Below are 18,379 nucleotides of genomic sequence, written 5' to 3' on the forward strand. Positions count from 1 at the left end.
GCTCTTCTTTCCCTTAGAAAATCAAGAGTATAAATAGAGGGCTAGGGCTATGTTACTCTTTTTCCTCTCTAAGAAAAATCACAGTAATCTTTGGAAATTTCTTGCTGAGTATACATGTGCATTCATACAACACCTTTGATTGATCTCTCATCACACTTATTCATTTGGTATTTTTCAAAATCTTGTTAATGCTTTTCTTTTAATTTGTAGATTTTTAGTCAATTTTAGGCCATTTGTCAATAGAATCCAATTGTACATACATATGGGGGTAAATCTGTAGTGGGTTAACTAGTACATGTTCTAGGCGGACTGGGTAAATGTATTCTCATGCTTTGATGATGTTACAATGTCAAAACTTGCACAAAAATTGCAAACCCTCATTGGAAATTAACTGATTGTTAGTATATTTTAAATTCTGCGGCCGCACCTGAAATTGTGCGGTCTGCAGAAGTTGACTATAGGTCAGTTTAGTAAGAATGAGTCTGCGGCCGCAACAAAGATTGTGCGGACCGCAGAATTTTCATTGCGGCCGCATAATAACTCTTTCACTATCTTCAGAGAGTCTACATTTTGTGACTCAGATGTGCGGTCGTAGGTCAAATTGTGCGGATCGCACAAATCATGTTGCGGCCGCACATCCACCAATTCTCTGTTACGGGCGCCAAACTATTTACCCGTAAAATAGTACAATTTAATTTGTACATAGTTTTTAGACAAGTAAATTAATTTGATCCTGAAATAATAAAAGAATTGAAGAAATATGCAATACTTAGCCTTGAGACGAAGATGAAATAGCAGAAACAGTAAATTCGGGAGCAAGGCTTCCGGGCACAACAGTAATGAAATCAAAAAGTAAGAAGACAAAATTGTGCAGAGCTTTGAATAGATTATAGCGTAAGTTTGCTAGAAAATTTGTATCCCTTTATAATGATAACAAAGCGCACTATTTATAGTTGCACCTAAAGAACAAGGTCTTATGATCATGTCATTCTTTAATGTCAATTATGAGGGCCATTGAAGAATGTGTAACGGTGAGCATAAATGACAAATTCTTTATAACGGGTAATATATTAAATGTTGTAGAATATTCTCCATTAAGTGCTACCGGGTGGCAGACATTTATTGTATCTTTATGAGCATCATTCTTCCCGGTAGCAAATGGAACAATTGTCTTCGGTTTTAGCTATCCTCTGCCTTCGGCTCCACGTGTTATTCTTTATGCAATTACTTAGCGTAGCATATTTTTACCTTATACAATTTGATACGTCGGTTACTAATAGTATCTATACGATTTATATAATTCTCAGGAACTTTAATTTATTGAACTATTAAATTTTAAAATTCGATGTGAGTCATTCATTGATTATTTTAAAATTTTCTTTCACTAATATTCAAATTAACATATTAAAATTCTTGATTCAGACAAAAAAATGTATAGTATAAAATAATGCGTAAAGACCACTTATTCCCGACAGGAGGATCTGACTCAAGCTATTTATCTATTGGCAGCAAGATTCATTCGATTGCTTCTTAATATGTACTATGATTTTTAGAACACACGTCTATTTTCGTAGTTAAGCTTTTTCCTTCTTACAACCAGTTTTCTTTTTATTTCCGAGGTCGAAGAGTGGGTAGGTCTTAGGTAGAGGAAGGAAAGATTCTAATGAGAATCAAATTTTACACTTCTAGATTGTACTAATCATGGTTCATAAATGAACCTTTTCTTAACTTTGCATCATAAGAGGGAATTCTGCAAATCTCTCCATATAGTTCCACTGTTAATTTGTGAATCTACAAAAACACTTGGGAATAAAGTAATCAAATTTCAAAAATTCATGAAAAATATACTCCGATAAAAATGTAGACTTTTGGCACGATATAACAACATACCCACATAATTAGCAGAAAAAAAAACCCTAGTTATAGATATTGGCATCAGGTAGCCAATAAATGTATATCACAACAATAATATGTATATCAAATGATATATTACAACTTTATTTTTCTTTTTTGTGTATATCAAAATGTATTATTAAAATTTTATTTTCCTTCTTTTAATATCTAAAATATGAAATTATAAATATAATTATTTAAACTATATTGTTGTCTCTATATTAATGTATATCAATAAAAATTATTATATTATTTGTATATCACAGTGTATAACACATCAATGTATATCAAATATATTATTGCTTTGTATATTCCAGCATATAACACATTTGCAGATGTTTTGTTTTGTATATCACAATGTATAACATAATGATAATATGTATATCAAATATTATATTATCCAATGATGGAACTGAATCCGACGATCCTTCCCTTTCTTTGCACCCTGCTGTTATTATTAAAATTTCAGATTTTTCTTTCATGTGACAAAATTGATAGCAAAAAAGAATACAAATTTTTTGAGAGGGGAAAAAGAAAAAAGATCGCAACTTGTTCTTGCGCTTAGCTTTTCTAGGCTTCTAAAGGTTGTGAACCATCTTGGAAATATTACACAGTGAAAACAGATGAAAAAAAGAAAAAAGAAGATTGAAGGTGAAGCATAGACTCTATCTGCAATCTATTCCTTTTTATTTTCATCATAGCAACCAGCAAACAAGGGAGAGAAGGGGGGACGGGGAAGAACCGAACAAGAAGGGGAGGGGGGATAGAAGCAGCGAATAAAAAAAGAGGAGGAGAGCAAGGAACACGAGGGAGGGGGACGCAATGAACAGTGAGAGAGAATAAGAAAATAGGGGTTTTAGGATTTGGCTATATAATACCAATTATTTGGGGCTATTTTTGCCAGACCTAATATACCGTTAAAGAATTGTCAATTCCTCTTACGTGTTGTGAGGTGGTGCCAACTTTTCAGACATATATAAAGGATAGCCTCACAGCTTCAGAAGGAAAAAATGGCATAATATAACAACCTTTGAAGAGAATTGGTATAAAAAAGCCTTAGTTTTAGATATTGGTACTATATATCCCAACATTAAGATTTTTTATATCTAATTGATATTTTATAACCGAAATTATTTTTATGCAAAATCAAAAGAAACGTACAACACTCTCCCCTCTCTCCCTCTTTAAGCCCTTGTTCTCTTTCTTCCCCAAATTTCACTCCACATTTTTTAATCCCTCAAATCTCTCTTTTTTTCTCTGATAATTACTTTGTTAGGTTTTCTTTTAATCTTTTTTTTTTGGGTAATTCTCTATATCTAGAATCTTTTGTAGAATTTTTCATAGCATATCAACATTCTTTTCAACTTGAAAGATGGATAAAAATTCAACATCTAAGAAATCAAGATCTAAAGCTACAGTGGTCAAATCTTCATTTCTTCATGTAGATGATGACTCTGATTTACGAAGTTTCGGTGTTAAAGAGGCCGAATTCACTACATGCAATAGATATTCGACATGACAATTAGGTTTCATTTCATTCAATAGTATCTGAAAAATCTTCGAACTTTTTCTAAATTATTTTCTAGTTTTTTATCAGTATATCCAAATATATATAACATAGTAATAATTATATTATTTGTATATCCCATTGTATAACATAATAATAATGTGTATATCAAAAAATATATCAAAATTTTATTTTGCTTCTTTGTATAATATGTTTCAGATTGAAAACTCAAGTTTTATGATGGCTCCACTGTGTATCCCCTATTGTATCCCGTGTATATCTCCATGTACATCAGTGGTATCTCATGTCTATCATGTGTATCTGTATATATCCATAAAAATCTATGTTATATACACGATATATAATGTAATATACACAGGCGTAACACACGATATACAATATTATATACACAGGCGCCCATCAAAAATTTGTGTTATATAAACGATATACAAAGTGATATACATAGACGTCCATAAAAACATGTGTGTGATATACACTGATGTACAAGATATACAATATGATATACACATGTTGCAGTTGAATTTTTAGGTCTGGTTTTTTAAATGAAACCGGTCTAAATCACTTCTAATCTTGCTCAAAATTTGTATATATCCTGGTCTAGGTTTTTTAACCAATTTCAATCACACCCACTCGTTCAATCCAACAAACAAAGAGAGAGAGAGAGAGAGAGAGAGAGAGAGAGAGAGAGAGAGAGAGAGAGAGAGAGAGAGAGAGAGAGAGAGGAAAAATAAAGTTGAACTCTATTTTTTCCTTTTTTTTCTCTTAGTTTTTATTTCTGATTTTTTCTGATGTGAGATCAACCTTACCTTTTCATCCAACTGATTTCTTTGCATAATTTGCAATACTTTTCACTAAATCATGAGAGAGAAAGAGGAGAGATAGAAGAAGAAATATAAGGAGAGAAAGGAAGAGGGAAAAGAAAAGATAGTAGGTTATAGAGAAAGGGGAGAGGGAGGTTATAAAGAGAAAATAAATGGGAATTAGGTTTTTTTAAATTTGGCTATACCATGCCAAAAATTTTGGGCTTCTACTAAATTAAATTTAAGGCCTAAAAAATACCAATTATACTAATGCCCGTTGGCTCACAGCTTCATAAGATAACCAAATGGCCCAGCCCATAGCAGCGAGCGAAGATCCGAAGATGCTAGATGCTCAATGTTTGTAGATTCTTCTTTAAAATTTAAATGATAGATTATATATGTCGATGCCTTATAATCTTTATTATCATATTATCATAATATAATTGAACTTTAAAAAATTAAAAAATCAGTAAAATGTTAAATCTAATAATTATTCAGATTAAAATAACAGTATATCAGAAAAGGTAAATAAAATAATGTATAATGTTATGAAAATATGGTTGATGTATATTGGATTATATTTTATTAGATTTAGTCGCCATAACATATTAAACATTAATGATAATCATAATAATTTTAATCCAATCACACAAACAATAAATTCGTCAATTTTTAAATACCGATAAAGAGAAGTAGAAAACCTTAAAACTAAAATATAATCAAAGTTAAAAACATATACATATGAAAATACTGTACTAAATGAAAGTGAAAAGGAACCTTACTAATCTAGTGTAGAAGAAGTAAAACAAAACAAAAAGAGCAGCACTAGAATCTCTTAACTCCCAAGTTAGCAAAAGGAACCTTCTGTAACTTCTCTTCTACCTTACACTTGCAATCATTTCATTCTCATCCCCTCTCTCTCTCTCTCTCTCTCCACCGTAGCACGCAATTCCTCCGCCATCTACAACCGTTCTCCACCCTTTCCCCATGACCTCTACCCTCCCTTCCTCCTCCCCTTGGCCCGATTCCAACTCTTTCGTTGCCCCTCACATGTCGGAAAATTCACCTCAAGCTCTAGAATCCGATGATCGTTCCTCTCTCTCTGACCTCTCCGATATCTCCTCCGCCATCACTGCCGCCACAGCTGATAATGCTGAACACCGCGCTGAAACCTCCGTTACCTCCCCTGCTGCCGCCGCTACTACTCCTACTACCGTACAGAATATTAACCCTAATCCTACTTCAATTTCTCTTCCCGTTGATTCTTCTACCCCGAATATCCTCTACCTTTCCTTCAACCAGGATCACGGTTGCTTTGCGGCGGGCACCGATCGCGGGTTCCGGATCTACAACTGCGACCCGCTTCGCGAGATTTTCCGCCGCGATTTTGCCGGTAATGCTAATGGCGGAGGTGGAATTTGTGTTGTTCAGATGCTTTTTCGGTGCAATATTCTGGCGTTGGTTGGAGGTGGCCCGGAACCTCAATATCCCTTAAACAAGGTGATGATATGGGATGATCATCAATCCAGGTGCATCGGCGAGCTGTCGTTTAGATCCGAGGTGAAATCCGTGAGGCTAAGAAGGGATAGAATTGTGGTTGTTTTAGCCCAGAAGATATTTGTTTACAACTTTGCGGATTTGAAGCTGTTACATCAGATTGAGACGGTGGCAAATCCTAAGGGTTTGTGTGAGGTGTCACAGGTATCGGGATCGATGGTTCTGGTTTGTCCGGGGCTGCAGAAGGGTCAGGTGAGAGTGGAGCATTACGCGTCGAAGAGGACCAAGTTTATAATGGCACATGACTCGAGGATTGTGTGTTTTGCGCTCACAAATGATGGGAGGTTACTGGCTACTGCTAGCAGTAAGGGTACTCTTGTCAGAGTGTTCAATACTTTAGATGGATCTTTGGTCCAAGAGGTATACACTTACTCTGAATTAATTGTCATACTTTATTAAATTGTTTTATTATTTACATGGTTAATATGGTGACGCCAAATTCCCCGTTGAGCAAGAAGTAATCCAGGGTGTGTTGGGTATAGAGAAAAGTGTTTTTCATGGAAATGTCTTCTTTAAGAAAAAAAATTTATCTGGATAATTTTGGTTGGGTATAGAAGTCTAAGATAGAGATGAAGTGGATTTAACTTGATATTATTTTAAGAAGTTAGTTTTTAAGTGACGTGATAATTTGTATATGGATTTAATGCATGAATAAAATGGCAAAGATGATGTATCTTCTAGTTTTCTAGAGAATCAGTTTGCCTTAATAGCTGATTGTTTTTGGCAAAACCAAATGATTTGCATGACATTGTAAGGCCTTCCGAGAATTGATGTTTCCGTCTTCATATATGTCAATGCAAGTTGCCTCCATGTACTTGAGAAAAATGTGGGGTAACTTCATAACCAGCCTCCCTAAAAAGTATGAAAAGGATAAAATGAAGGTCGATGTCCAAGTTGATGCTAGTTACAGTATTCATACATGAAACACCATCAAAATATTAGTCTGTCCTGTCAATGCTTGTTGTCTCTTCCTCTTTTGAAGGACTGACAACTATGTCAAATAATTGAGACTGTGCATCAGGCATAATCTTTACATGCATTGCCTATGCCTTCTTGTGATACTACTTCACTGAAGATCTGAATGCCATTTGATTTCCAATGAACGTGTCTGGTGTGTTATTGCTAACAACTGCCACTTTGGAAATGGAATATGAACTTTTGTCTTTGATCTTAAGCATGTTCTTTTCGTTTAATACAGGTCAGGAGAGGCGCAGATAGAGCAGAAATCTATAGCCTTGCCTTTTCTTCAACTGCACAATGGCTAGCTGTTTCCAGCGATAAAGGAACTGTCCATGTGTTCAATCTAAAGGTTGATTCAGCAGCTTTAGGAGTTGATAGGCCAAGAGGGGCATCTGAGTCAAATGCTACATCTCCATCAGCTGTGTCTCATCTCTCCTTCATTAGAGGTAATGAGCCTGTGATATTCTTCTCTGTAGTTACTTGATTTTAAATGCAAATCTTCCTGAGGAAGTGCATGCTATTTATAGCATTAAATGCGAATTTAGTTATTCAGAGAACTCCATGAAGTGCATCTTTTTGTTATAATCGACTACATGCAGTTAAACTCTTTCAGAAAGGAGCATCAAATCCTTCCATGGAGGCCTTTATGATGCATCGACGAATGTGTGTAGCTCTGATAAGATATTCTAACTTTTCTAAATTTTGGCATGGAGAAGAAAGGGTAACATTTGCTCCTTAGAGTAAGGACAGCACCAGTGATATCAGTTACATCTTGATCATAAATCAAGAGAATATAATTTTGCATTTAAGTATAAGAGGAGGACTCTACTTCGCATTTAACTTAAAAGTATTTGTTTTTGACCTATGTAACTCCTTTCAAACATCTCAAGTTTTTACATGACGTGGTTCACACAATTCAACGTTGTATTAGAGTAAGCCGAGTGTAAGTCGAGGTGAGTTTGAGTCTTACCGCCACTCATTTAACAAGAATATTTCCATGTAATTGCCCCAAGGAAGGAATCAGGTTGCATGTGAGGTGGTGTATTGCAGACTTATATAAATAATAAAAGTGTTCCTTCTCAAAAAGTTTTGAGTTTTTAGTGGAAGTGTCTTACTTTCTCAAAAAAAAAATTAAGTTCTTAAGTTAGCGGATCACTTAAATTAAGATTATGTATAGGATAAAAGTGAGCAATCTGTATGTGTAGTGGTGCTTCCTGGAATCTTTCTTCAGAAACAATGTGTGGAATCACTCGTCCAGCTCTGGTTACTGATTATCTTTCTGCTCTGCATCTCATGGCATATTCTCCTGTAAAATTGAAGGAATAGATGGCTTCAAATTGTAGTTAAAGCTAAATAAAAGAAATATGAATGATATGGATGGAAACATTTTTCAGGTCGGGGCTTAAAATTCCCCTGTTGGCATCGGAAGCTTTCGCTATCTTTGGAAAATGTCCTACAACCTCCTAGTGATCAGCCAGCTACTTGCCCACTAGAGCCTAGGAAATGAAGTTCCTCATTACTTATCTTTTATGATCAATGGGTTATACCTTGTTTACAACAACCCAGTAAAATCCCACAAGTGGCACAAGTGAGGTCTGGGGAGGGTAGAATGTACGCAGATCTTACCCGAGAAGTTGTTCCCGAGAGACCTTCGACTCAAGAAGACGAAAATAGACAATAGAATCTGTGACAGCAACAAAAATCAAAAAAATAATATAAGCATCATAGGAAACAGAAAATAGATGGAAAAACAATAACAACAACTAGTAATAGGCACATTACTATGAAAAAATGGAAAAATAGTGTGGACACAACCTTCACCACCAATAATCCAAGACAATACCCTAACAGACTAGTCGTACCCCCGGTACGAAGGAAGAAAAACGCTTGACTCCTTCGTGACCAGCAACCCTAACGCTCGACCTTCACATTTTCCTATCAAGAGTCATGTCCTCGAAAATCTGAAGTCGCGTCATGTCCTGCCTGATCAACTCACCCCAATACTTCTTAGGCCACCCTCTACCTCATCTCATACCCGTTAAAGCCAACCGCTCACACCTCCTAACCGGGCATCTTGGCTTCTTCTCCGCACATGCCCGAACCATCTAAGTCTCGCTTCCCGCATCTTGTCGTCTATGGGAGCCACGCCCACCTTCTTCCGAATATCTTCATTCCTAATCTTATCCAGCCTGGTGTGCCCACACATCCATCTTAGCATCCGCTTCTCTGCTACTTTCATATTCGATCAATAATGGGATTCTTGGCTAGAGAAAGGTTCTCCTCAACCTCTAGGGGAGTGGAAGAGACTTCTTTGTCCTTCTTGTTTTGACTTTTGCTCTGACTTCTTCTTATCTAAGCATTTGCTTCGACCTACAAAAGCTCGGACGAGCGGGGACTTATTCTTATTCTTTCTTAGTTGAAGTTCCCCTTCTCCGGATTTACCCGGTGAGCACAACTCTTGCTCGGGTAGGTGGTGCCGGTTTTCGGCAACTTGCTAAATTTCACCATGGAATTCTTGACTGGCCATCAGTCAGCCCTATATAACATGGCCGGTCTAACCATTGCTCTATAGAACTTTTCCTCAAGTTTCGGTGGTACATTCTTGTCACACAGTACTCCAGACGTTAACCTCCATTTCATCCACCCCACCCCTATACGATGCGTGACATCCTCGTCTATCTCCCCATCCCCCTGGATAATTGATCCAAGGTACTTGAAACTTCCTCTCTTGGAGATGACTTATGAGTCAAGCCTCACGTCCAAATCTGCTTCCCCCGTCACGTCGTTGAACTTGTACTCCAGATATTCTGTGTTAGTCCTACTCAACTTGAAACATTTAGACTCAAGGGCTATTTCCAAACATCCAAATCTCTCGTTAACGCTGTCTCGTGTCTCATTGCCAGGGCAAATAAGAACGGGTTGAGCGTAGATCCTTGGTGCAACCCAATAACAACCGGAAAATGCTCCGAGTCACCACCCACAGTCCTAACCCGAGTCTTAGCTCCATCATACATGTCTTTTATCACCCTAATGTAAGCTACCGGCACACCTTTCACCTCCAGGCATTTCCAAAGCACCTCCCTAGGGACCTTGTCATACGCTTTCTCAAGGTCAATAAACACCATGTGCAAATCCTTCTCCCTATCCTTGTATTGTTCCACCAACCTCCTGATAAGGTGGATAGCTTCCGTAGTCGAACGACCCGGAATGAACCCGAATTGGTTGTCTGATATAGACACCGGGGTTATACCTTGTTTAGGATTTGAAATTCACTAGAATACACATCTTTCTTTTCTTGTGAGATAAAACAAAAAAAACAGATGTATATTCTAGGGTAGCGAATAGAATACACATCTTTCCTAGTTCGAAGGACTTTAACTCCTGTGGTGAAGACTGCAGTTAATTTTGAATGATATGTTACTGCCATCTTATGGTTCAGATTCTTGAAGGAGGTTCTTGCAATAGCAATCCTTTTCCGGTTCATTTTGTAGATGACACTAACCATAGGTGTCTGTCAAACAGTCTGAACAAGTCTTTAGGTTTCTGTAATTTTGTTGCCAATAGAATCAGGGCAGACAATTTTTGGATACATTCCAGAAGAATTAGTTGAAGAGTTTTGTCAATAACTCCATATTCTAAGCTTATTGACAGACACCTTTGTGGTGTTTTGCCGTACAGGTGTGCTGCCAAAGTATTTCAGCTCTGAGTGGTCTGTGGCGCAGTTCCGCTTGCAAGAAGGTCTGCAGCACATTGTGGCCTTTGGCCACCAAAAGAATACTGTTGTGATTCTTGGCATGGATGGCAGGTAAGGTTATTAGTGTACTTCCAGGAAGAATCCTGGTGGGACCGTGTTGCTATTTCTCTTTTTACTTTGTCCCAACTTTTGCGACAAGTGGATTGCATCTTTTGTAAGTTCAACTATTAATGCTTTGATGAATTGGAAATGCAGTTTCTACCGATGCGAGTTTGATGCAGCAGCTGGTGGGGAGATGACCCTGTTGGAACATCACAGTTTCTTAAAGCCAGAGGAGAACTTCTAACTTGGGAAATCTAGTTGGGTGCATACTACAGTTCTCTTTGCTACCCTTCCTGTGTCGCTTTTGTTGTTACTGTATCTGTTATAAATTCAGAGGGGGACACTTGTAGTGACTGTGAATATGCATACATATCCAAAAAATGTAAATATATAAGAGGATAAGAATGGGTCGGCTTTTGTAACAACCTTCTGGCTGTACATAGATTGCTGCTGTGCATAGTGCCAGATAACAATATTGTTATGGGCAAATCTGTCATCTCGTTACTGAAGTATCTACTTAGCTATTCATCTGGCGCCCAATGTTTATTCGTCTCTGAAGGAGCTATGACCAGAGCATATATGAATAACTAGGGGTCGTTTGGTACATTCCTGGGATAAAGTTTGGGATTAACTTTATCCCATATTTGGTTTGGGGTATTAGCTAATCTCGGGATATCTTTTATACTAAAATGGTGGGATTAGCTATCCCATACATAAGGTGGGATATCCCACCACATAGGATATCTAATATTATACCAAATGACCCCTAAAGTTTCTCTGTGTGAACATTGGTATTGTCTATCACATATTTAATGGGTACTCTTCTTAAAATTATAAAATTAAATACTAGAAATATTGTTGGAAACAGTTGAAGACCAAGTGAAATGGATGTTAAACAAACAATTAAATTTATGTCTTAAAACATATTCTTATCTAGGTAATGCGAATACATACAGTTATTCAATACCAAATTTAACATAAAGTAATATGGTAGCTAATATTTAGAAACCACAAATGGCAACTAAAGTGCCAATAACACGGCTAAGCAAGCAACAATCAGGGAATGAAACAGGTCGCTGCTTAAAACCCGTTGATTATATAGTGACTGCAAGTCCAACTAGTTTTCGTTTTAGTTGAGCATCTCAACCATGGCTAACCTTAAAATTTTCCAGTCCTCTCTCGGAGAAAGGCAATACATACAGTCTTACTGAGTTTTAGTAACTTCGTCAATAGCATAGAGCACTAAGGACAGCCCGGTGCACTAAGCTTCCGCTATGCGCGGGGTCCGGGGAAGGGCCGGACCACAAGGGTCTATTGTACGCAGTCTTACCCTGCATTTCTACAAGAGGCTGTTTCCACGGCTTAAACATGTGATCTCCAGGTCACATGGCACCAATTTTACCAGTTACGCCAAGGCTCCCCCTCCAATAGCATAGAGCACTCTTTGCATTAAAAGAACAACCAAATGGCGTCCCTTGAATTGTGCATTTTGAACCAACGGACACTGTACTATTGTACTGCTACGCAATTCAGGAACACAAGAGAGCTCCAGTACAGGCTGTAACTAAACTAGTAGTTCGTGGAATAACTCAAAGTCTTAGCTCTAACGGCGGAAGGAAATAGATGAGGGAAGAAAAGGAAGAAGAGGAATAGCAATAGCAATAGCAATAGCAAGACTTGAAGAGACTCCAAACAATTGGAGTTGATCATAAAGAGGAGATTAATAGCTCAAATGGTGGTCTCCTATCACAAGCTATATCCAAAGATCCCATAAAATAATATTTGCTTCCTTACTCCTCATAACATATGCGAAGGATGGAATATCTCCATAAGTAAGTTAGTATACAACACTCTAATTTCCCTCTTCACTGATCAATATTCTAAATGGGAAGATCACAATGTTTGGTTTACACAGATAACTAACATGCAATAATCCACGTAAATACAACACCAATTTGGCTCTAGCAAGAACCGTCATGTCACCAATTTGAAGCGTTTCCATGTCTCTGATTTCGGTCTAAAGTATCATAACATTGTTTGCATTTACATCATACTCAATTTCCACAGGGTGCAACAAGAGATGGGTCTTCCAAGGCATCAATCTTCTACATTTCTAAAGAAAACTCACAAGATCTTCTAAAGCTTCAAGTTGAAGTGCTTCACTTATATTTCCATGAAAAGTGCCTCAAGATGCATGTCTTCAAGAGTTTCAAATTCACTGTTCCTTCGATTGGAGTCACTGTCTAAAGAATCTCCCTGTCATTATCAAACACCTTATGAGTCGCGTTCCTCTTCATGCATTTTGATTGCTCATCAAAGTATTGAGGAAGAGGTGAGTTAGTGATGTTGTTTGTAGATGAAGAAATAAATTGAAGACATGAAAAGAACAAAGTCTGACACATTGCAGCATCTGTTCATTGTCTTCAACGTTGATGATGACAATGGATCAATTTTTTTATCTAAAATTGTTGCCGAAGAGGAACTAGTGCTTGACATGGTTACCTCGATTTCTGTTGAATGGCATTGTTCACCATTGTCACTTCCAGGAATTTCTTCAATGTTAGACAGCTTTGACTGCCTCGACATGAATGGAACTTTGCTTGGAAATGTGAACCAGCAGTTGCCTTGTGAATAGGAGGGAGCGGAACTGTCGACAACTTCTCATATCATTGATTGGACAGATGCAACGCTCGAGCAAATTCCTTCAAAATCCTGTCCATTCCATTATACATGGCATTGATATGAGAGACCTTTTCAAGCACTGTATGCAAGAAATCTTTTCTCTCTTTCATTGTTGAATCATAGGAGCAAGATTACTCCACAGGAACTCAAGAGCGCTCGAGTAGAGTCTACAACTAAGCTAGGAGTCCAGAAAAGAACTCAAACATTAGCTCTAATGTGAGAAAGGAAAGAGACGGTGAAAAAGAATAGGAATAGAAATAAGAGAGAAAAATACTTCATTCATGTTCAATATTGTATTGCATGGCACTATTTATACGATTTATTTCACTTTAACTAACTACCGTTAATAGATTTATTACCACTAAATAGTAGTAACTAAGTAGATGATTTAAGTGTAGGCCAACTAATTCAACTTGATCCCTTGCAAGATTGGTATTTAGATGCATCATGAGCATAGTAAAACAAGTGCCTGTCTGCAATCAAAACATATATACATTGTATAGATACAGAACATGCACACTACTACTCTTCTCTAGGAGATTTCTCCTTTGATGTCTTAAAACAGTGTAGCAATTAACGTCATTTTGGGGGGGAAAGCAAGCCTGTTTTTTGTAAAGTGAAAGGATACATAATGGTCATATCAGGATTAGCCTCCTCTGGAATCACAGTCAAGGTGCAGCGTGATAATTGGCTCTTATCAGTTATCATCAAAACTTGTAATGGCTTTTCAATGTTGTCACCATTATATCAATGATTTGCAGCAGAATCAGAGTATCAAAACCGCCACTACTTAGTATCAATCGCTTAGACATGCAGGAAATATCATGATTGAACCAATAGCACTAAGTCGTTTGCAGCTGGAGTTACATTAGTTACTCATATGCAAACTTGAAAGAGAAGTGCGGCTCATGTAGTTGCTCATTAGGCATTAGACCAGACGCATAAGTTAGTTTCAATTAGATACAGATGCAAATAATGTATCTTTGGAACCTAATTGCTCCTGAGGACGCAGCCGAGCTTCAAATTCTGAATACCAGCTTCCAAGTTAGGACTGTCTTCTGCCAATAAGACAAAAGAATTCCAAGCAGAAAACCATGTACAGATATTCCGATCCACAAAATCTCCAGCAGAATCTCCGGATTCACAAACAAGAGGGATAAAATCAACAACACATGGCACTATGATTCTACAGGGCATAGGCAAACAACAAGATGGTTGTATATAGTATTATTATCTGTTTGATGGTCTTAAGTATGCAGTGATTGACCATCACAGCTTACCACATGTGTAATCTGATTTCCTGACTGAAGAGGGTAACATAAAAGATAGCAGTCTCGGGATGCAAACCAGATTAGGAGGTTGCTAGTTATGATGGGATGACGAAGGCTACTATATTGTAACGACAATTTCTGCAATGAAAGGGAAGGAATAAATATCAAGGAACAGATATATCACTCACACTAATGTTTATCGTCAAGGAATAATGTGTGCTCTCGGTAGCTTAATTGTGGTTTCATAAGAAATAGCTGGGATGTGCTTGGACTGAATAAAAAAACAGCACTCTCCTCCTTGACATTTAGCTCAGCCTAAATTACACCTTACTGATGGTAAACTTCCATCCATCTGGTACTCCCCCAAGTAGTAAAGACTCCAAAGAATCTGCCGTTCCTTGTGCAATCCTTGAAATACCAAGAAATGACTTGCCACAATTTCAGTAACCACACAAAATAACACTAACAAACAGGAAAAGAAAAACCAGAAATAGCTGTGAAGGAAAAAAATAAACTACTGAATAATGCACTTTACAGCATCTCTCAATACTCTCTCCGCATGCCTCCAAGACCAAGATCGCTACTTTTATGTTCGACACAGCTGTATGGATTTGGGAAAAGAAAATAGTGAGAAAGGATAAGAAAGATTTTTCTTTGCAGTTGCAAACAGTTAACAAACTGGAGATATTAGATCTCAGGGTAGTCCATGTTTCTCCAGTTCATTTTCATTGGCCATGCACATTTGATCTATGACACAGAATCTATGCAAATAGTTATGAACCAATCAGGAACTCCAGTAAAAAAAGAGACGGAAGGCAATGCTGGCTGTAAAACTATTTTGAAGGGATAGGGGCCAACCTATAGTGACAAATCAATCCCAGGATGAAACTTTGCTTCAAGTGCAATGTTTTGCAGCTGGTTATAAACCAGTATTGACCACTGCCTCCTCAAGTACATGGCCATTTTTCATGGTAACATTAATCTTACATAAATGTATTTTCCCCATTTATACGTGGAAGAACATAGATACTGACAAGCATGTGAATTGAGTGCAGATGAGTAGAGAGCTTATTATGGACAAGCTGCCTTAGCATAATGACTCGTGATCATGGCTTCGGAAAAAAGAAGATGAACATTTTTCAAATTGATCATCAGATACTAATCACTACAAAAACAATCAGCATACAAACAATTCAGCCTCCCCCTTCACACCTACGCTTACTTCTAGAGAATGAGAAACAACTATGTCTGGATGGCAATCATCTCAGACTATTTTTATCTTAAGCAGTAAGCTATAGTAAACATCAGAGCAGATGCAGACTATTCCTCAATGTTTAGACTTCAAAACTATTCAAAGAATATTCTAAATAAAAGGGCAAATCCACATGGAAAAAGGAAGTGAATGCAATTATTAAACAGCATATCTGTAATATAAGCTAAATAGGACAAAAATCAGATTTGTGTAACTAATGACAGGAAATGATACTTTGTACTAGAAGATGATCCAATTAACGCTTCTCTACCAGTCACCTTCCCTTTGGATGAACATTTTAAACCTTGAAAATCAACTATATGAGCACAACCATACTTCTTGAAAACAACAGTATTAACTACAGCAGGAGGGCAAGACAAACAACAGCTGCTGCATTGGCAATATTGAAACAACTACAGTGTTTAGATTCTTACCATCTCCAGAATCCAAAAGAAGTAGACGAAAACCTATTGTAGCAGTTGTAAACACCTATGGATCCAAGGTAAGAAATACTGCACAAAGAAGTTGAACTTTCACTGTCCACTGCAATGTCACGTGGAACAGAAACATATGGACCTAAAATTAGTCGATGCTTTCGATAACTTGAATACTCATCAAAGTTGAACCACTCGGCCAATTAAGCTACTGCTACAATAATAGAGCAATAGCAGATTTACACTAATAAAATAGTCTTTATCAAGCGGTAGCCTTGGCTAAAACACAAATTGAAAATATCCTACCGTAATTTGATGCTTTCCTCCAACTTCAACTACTTAGGCTCATGAATCATTGATTAGAATTCTTGTTTCTGGGCCTAGTGCTCTGGCCCAAATTTCTGGCCCACAGAGCAAGGTCCAATACAAGCTTTGGTGATGGTTTCTCCATCAAATGCACTCTATTATAAGATTTCCCTCCGATTCTTCCTTCTGTGGTTTCAGTCGACGGTAATCGATTTCAAGTTGTCTACACAATTATATCAATGACATTATGGATACGGAAAAGAAAAAAAACGAGAAATCCAACAAATAGCAAAACTTTTGGGAAAGCAGCAATATTAAATCGCCAAAAGAGTTACCTTCTATTATATTTCCAAGCAACATTAAACCGAAATAAGAAAACTAAAATCTACGTCCTACTACAAGAAGTAGTACCAATAAACTAGACAAAAGACTGGTCGACCATATTTAACCCATAGATATGTTCTAATAGATAGTCCTAGGCCTTCTTTGGCGATTTGGTGGCCTTGGGTGTAGATGCCTTCTCCTCGGACGCAGAAGATTTCTTAGGCAACAGAACTGGGTTAATGTTTGGAAGAACACCTCCACTTGCAATGGTAACTCCACTCAGCAATTTCCCCAACTCTTCATCATTCCTCACTGCCAAAAGCACGTGCCTAGGAATAATCCTACTCTTCTTGTTATCTCTCGCAGCATTTCCAGCCAACTCCAACACCTGTACCCACACAAAAGATATTCAAAAAGTCAATACAACATCACTAGCTGTGTAGTAGTCAACAGAAAATTACGGATCTAAGAAGAAAATATTGGGTACCTCAGCAGCAAGGTATTCAAGAACAGCAGCGAGGTAAATTGGAGCACCAGTTCCAACACGCTGAGCATAACGACCCTTCTTCAGGAAACGAGCAATACGACCAACGGGAAACTGAAGACCAGCTTTGACTGATTTGGTTACAGACTTCTTTCTTGGGCCTCCTCCTTTCCTTCCTCCGGCACCTTTGGTTGTCTTGGTTGTTGCTGCATCCATTGCTGTGGTTGAACTGAGAGAAAAGTTTGAGGAGAGAGTAATAATCAGGAAAAAATTAAGCTTTTGGATTGTGACTTGAGTGTTGAGTGAGAAAAGGAAAAGGGGAGTTTAATTATATATAGGGATAAGATGAGATTGCCACGCTGGCGATCCGCGTGAGGAGTGTGTATTTAACGAAGCGGATTGTTATTTACAATGTGATCTCACGGTTAAGAAAAACAGGACAGGATTGGTGATCCTTGCCTAATATAAATAGCCAATGATGTACTGACACGTAGTTGTGCTTGGTGAATTTGCTTACTGACAGCCAAAACCGCGAGCGGGAAATTTGAATTTTCCTAAATTTGTTTGCGCGAGCTTTTCGTTTTGCTGGTTCGCGCTAACTCTTTTGGCAATTGAAAATCTAGAGGTATAGTTATTCCTAATTCCTGTTTATCCAACCAATTTCGTACTTAGCTTAAATACTTAGCTCCTGGTTATTAGTAAAAAACCTATCTCCAGTAGTACTTTTTTTTTTGTCAAAATATAGCATAGATATTAGAATATCTCCAATACTTTGCTATCTTAAGTTAGCATTTTGTTTTGTATAAATAAAGGTGTGAATTACATAGGTAATGATTAAGCAAATCCTAAATTAAGACAAAAAATCAAATAAATCCTAATTGTTACATAAGTTTTTCTGATGAATAATCACGATCCATCTCGTCAAAAAAAGATTTGCACCTAGGGTTATGGGCATAATTCGGGCAAACCCGAACCCCAAATTGAAATCCGATTTTTTGAATTTTTGGTTTAGATTCCCGGATTACGGATTAAATTTTGGATTTAATTTTTAAATTTCGAATTGGATATTATATTTGGTATTTCATATTTATT

General features: G+C 37.3%; 2 protein-coding genes across 2 annotated transcripts; one reads left to right on the forward strand and one right to left on the reverse strand.

The window, feature by feature from the left end:
• The first annotated feature begins 5,068 nt into the window (after positions 1-5,068).
• On the forward strand, positions 5,069-11,038 carry LOC107814560 (autophagy-related protein 18a). The gene is made up of 4 exons (XM_016639999.2): positions 5,069-6,138; positions 6,977-7,184; positions 10,417-10,543; positions 10,688-11,038. The coding sequence occupies exons 1-4, from the start codon at positions 5,209-5,211 to the stop codon at positions 10,776-10,778; spliced, it is 1,356 nt and encodes a 451-aa protein (XP_016495485.2). The 5' UTR covers positions 5,069-5,208; the 3' UTR covers positions 10,779-11,038.
• Positions 11,039-16,793: 5,755 nt separating this feature from the next.
• On the reverse strand, positions 16,794-17,603 carry LOC107814561 (histone H2A.1). The gene is made up of 2 exons (XM_016640000.2): positions 17,291-17,603; positions 16,794-17,191 (listed from the first exon to the last, which is right to left on the reverse strand). Exons 1-2 carry the CDS (start codon positions 17,501-17,503, stop codon positions 16,955-16,957), a joined length of 450 nt encoding a protein of 149 aa, XP_016495486.1. The 5' UTR covers positions 17,504-17,603; the 3' UTR covers positions 16,794-16,954.
• Positions 17,604-18,379: the final 776 nt, after the last annotated feature.

The sequence above is a fragment of the Nicotiana tabacum genome, chromosome 19, assembly GCF_000715075.1.
Source record: "Nicotiana tabacum cultivar K326 chromosome 19, ASM71507v2, whole genome shotgun sequence".
NCBI lineage: Eukaryota > Viridiplantae > Streptophyta > Magnoliopsida > Solanales > Solanaceae > Nicotiana > Nicotiana tabacum.

Bases quoted from the DNA above. Each gene is read 5' to 3' on its own strand.
- LOC107814560 (XM_016639999.2), top strand. From the start codon at position 5,209: ATGACCTCTACCCTCCCTTCCTCCTCCCCTTGGCCCGATTCCAACTCT. The intron at 6,139-6,976 runs GTATACACTTAC...CGTTTAATACAG, and splicing joins ATGGATCTTTGGTCCAAGAG to GTCAGGAGAGGCGCAGATAG. The intron at 10,544-10,687 runs GTAAGGTTATTA...TTGGAAATGCAG, and splicing joins ATTCTTGGCATGGATGGCAG to TTTCTACCGATGCGAGTTTG.
- LOC107814561 (XM_016640000.2), bottom strand. From the start codon at position 17,503: ATGGATGCAGCAACAACCAAGACAACCAAAGGTGCCGGAGGAAGGAAA. The intron at 17,192-17,290 runs GTACCCAATATT...GTGTGGGTACAG, and splicing joins TTGAATACCTTGCTGCTGAG to GTGTTGGAGTTGGCTGGAAA.